The sequence below is a fragment of the Gossypium hirsutum genome, chromosome D08 (genome assembly GCF_007990345.1).
Source record: "Gossypium hirsutum isolate 1008001.06 chromosome D08, Gossypium_hirsutum_v2.1, whole genome shotgun sequence".
Taxonomy (NCBI): domain Eukaryota; kingdom Viridiplantae; phylum Streptophyta; class Magnoliopsida; order Malvales; family Malvaceae; genus Gossypium; species Gossypium hirsutum.
Window position 1 is genome coordinate 5,746,674 of NC_053444.1, and position 2,580 is coordinate 5,749,253.

At 33.2% G+C, this 2,580-nt stretch overlaps 1 protein-coding gene across 1 annotated transcript; it reads right to left on the minus strand.

Moving 5' to 3' along the window:
• Positions 1-379: 379 nt before the first annotated feature.
• On the minus strand, positions 380-2,335 carry LOC121220229 (protein LIFEGUARD 2). Its single transcript, XM_041099633.1, has 4 exons — positions 1,863-2,335; positions 1,655-1,768; positions 905-1,062; positions 380-801 (listed from the first exon to the last, which is right to left on the minus strand). Exons 1-4 carry the CDS (start codon positions 2,110-2,112, stop codon positions 595-597), a joined length of 729 nt encoding a protein of 242 aa, XP_040955567.1. The 5' UTR covers positions 2,113-2,335; the 3' UTR covers positions 380-594.
• Positions 2,336-2,580: the final 245 nt, after the last annotated feature.

A 2,580-nucleotide genomic window follows, 5' to 3' on the forward strand; every position in this document is an offset into this window, starting at 1 on the left:
AATAAGGTTACCACTGGCACAAAAAAGAAAAATCACCAAATAATTAGCCATTACTTGTTCATAGTTCATTATTATATATAAAAAATAAAATATACGAATTAATTGAAGATGAATGTAATTAAATTATTTTAATATAAAAAATTATTATCAGAAAAGTAATTCTATCATTTTATATAAATTCAACCATCGCTTACAATAACATTTAAAATTATCGGTTCAACAAAAAAAATTGTCCAATTTTATATAAAAGTTCAATAAATATTTTTTAGTAAAAATAAATAGATTTGTTATATATCATAAATCTAATTTTGTTTAGTAACGCGAATCGTGAGCAATAAAAGGGTAGAATTGGCGGTTAACATGCATAGGCAAAACAGAATCTTGGAATTTTTTGTGTTATTATCAACAATTCCCCTATTTTGACATCAGAATCTTCCATTCAACCCCTTTCTAAACCATCATTCACATTTACCACCTAAAAAAGAGGGGAGAAAAAGAAGACTAAACACCAAACATTACATTTAGGGTGACATTCACCTGAAAAAGAGAAAAAAAAATAGTCTGTATATAGCCCACTTCAGTGATGTCCATTTTTCAACTATCTGCAGCTCTGAAAACAGTAAGCAATGCGAGGAAGAGATTAATGATGTCCAAATACAAAGATACAGCAGCCCATATGTACTCATCATAAGAATATCGCTTGATCAAGTTGTCGGTGTCATATATGATATAGCCGCAGAAGATGATGGAGGCCAAACACCCGTATATCATCACCGAGATTCTACCCAGTGGGAACAGTATCTGAAACCCAAATTAACGCATTTAGCAATGATATGGAATAAAGATATGTATATATACAGTGTAAAAACATATATGAACAAACAAGGCGAAGATTGGAGCATACCTGGATCAGAGCGAAAACCATAAGAACAAGGACAGCACCGAACAGGAAAGGGCCGAGGAAGTTGAAATCATGACCTCTCTTTGCAGCCCAGAAGGTGTAAAGGGTTAGAGCCACCACCACGACGGTCGTCAAAATCACCGACTCCAAAATAACCTTCCCTGCTCAGCAAGCAAACCATTGAGCTTCTTTTAGTATCTTTATTCTTATTGAGATGCAAAAGATACATGGATCATAAGTCATAAAGTTCTCTCCAAGTCTAAGCTAATCCATCTCATCTTTCCGACTCCAGATATGAATAGTGATGACTGCAATTTATTTTCTAAAATTAAATTGAAGGAAATTAAGAAAGAACCCATCAGAACCCAAGTTATGTCTTCTTAAGTTTTTCTATACATCTAAGCTCCAAGTCCCTGTACTTTTCCTAGATTTAGAATTCAGTTTTTCTACTTTTATTTCCAAATATTTAAACCCTCCCCTTCTAATATCTACAACATTAAATTCTTCTGGGGAAAAAAGATCAATTCATCCACACCACCTTAATTAAAAAACTAAGTATTTAATCTAGTATTTATTATAAGTAATTTAAAGTTCATTCTCCGAATTCTTTTTTTTTTAATCAACATTCTCCCAATTCTTATAAAAGGCATAATAAATCAAAATCTTCTTATGTGAATTTATAATTTTTTTATGAATTAACGTAGTTCAACTTCTTCAATTCTATCAAACGAAAATCAAGAATCCATATCTTACCACTGGTAAAAGCGCACGTCAGTCCAACAGCAAAAGCTAAAGAAACTGTGAAAACTCCAAGCAAAAGATAGTTCACTGGATGCTTCTGGTAATAGTAATACAATGGACACAAAGCTGCAAGCAAACGAATGAATTCTCATTTTAGTTAAACCGAAAAACCACAAATCAAAACCACCAAGAAAAAGAAGAAGAAGAAAAAGAAACGTACTAATGAAAGGCGTGATAATTAGGACAATATAAAGAGCCAAGCCGGCGCCAGTACTGACGAAGAAATTAGAAATCGGATGGACAGTAATCACCGTGGCAGCCACCGCGATTGTAGCAAACAACTGAACAGCAATGATGGAGTAAATTTTCCGGATAAACGCCCACCTCATCTCCGGCGGTTCTAACATCATAGGATACAAAGGCCTCGGCCCGGCCTCCGTATCATTTTTCCGGTAAGGCTGGTTCCACATGATCTGGTGAAAAGAATACAAGAACTTAGAGTGGGAATTGGCTGCTAAATTGAGGGCTGGGGTTTTAATTGGATTGTTGGGAGGGAATTTAGGGGATGTTATAAACGCAGAGAAATGGCGGTTTTTGGTGAAGAGAAAGTTCTGGTGAGAGGAGTGGAAGTTCAACGAGATGTTGACACGTTGAGTGTGAGAGGACGTGGATGGCTCTAAAAGATTCTAGACTAGCGAGTAGGATATGGGAAATGGCAATCGCGTAAAGTAGTTTTAAATTTCAGTTAAAATTAAATTAATCATTTGAATTATTTAATTCGGTTAAATTTTTTTAAAATTTTAATTAACAGATAATTCAGTTCAAAATTAAATAATTAATCGAATTAATAAATAATATTATATATATATATTATATATTAGAATATTATTAATTCGATTAATTCAGTTAAATTAATATTATCAATTTGTTTATTTCTA

Coding starts and splice junctions, on each gene's coding strand:
- LOC121220229 (XM_041099633.1), bottom strand. CDS start 2,112: ATGTGGAACCAGCCTTACCGGAAAAATGATACGGAGGCCGGGCCGAGG. Junction 1,769..1,862: donor AATTATCACGCCTTTCATTA/GTACGTTTCTTT, acceptor GTTTGCTTGCAG/CTTTGTGTCCATTGTATTAC. Junction 1,063..1,654: donor GACGTGCGCTTTTACCAGTG/GTAAGATATGGA, acceptor CTTGCTGAGCAG/GGAAGGTTATTTTGGAGTCG.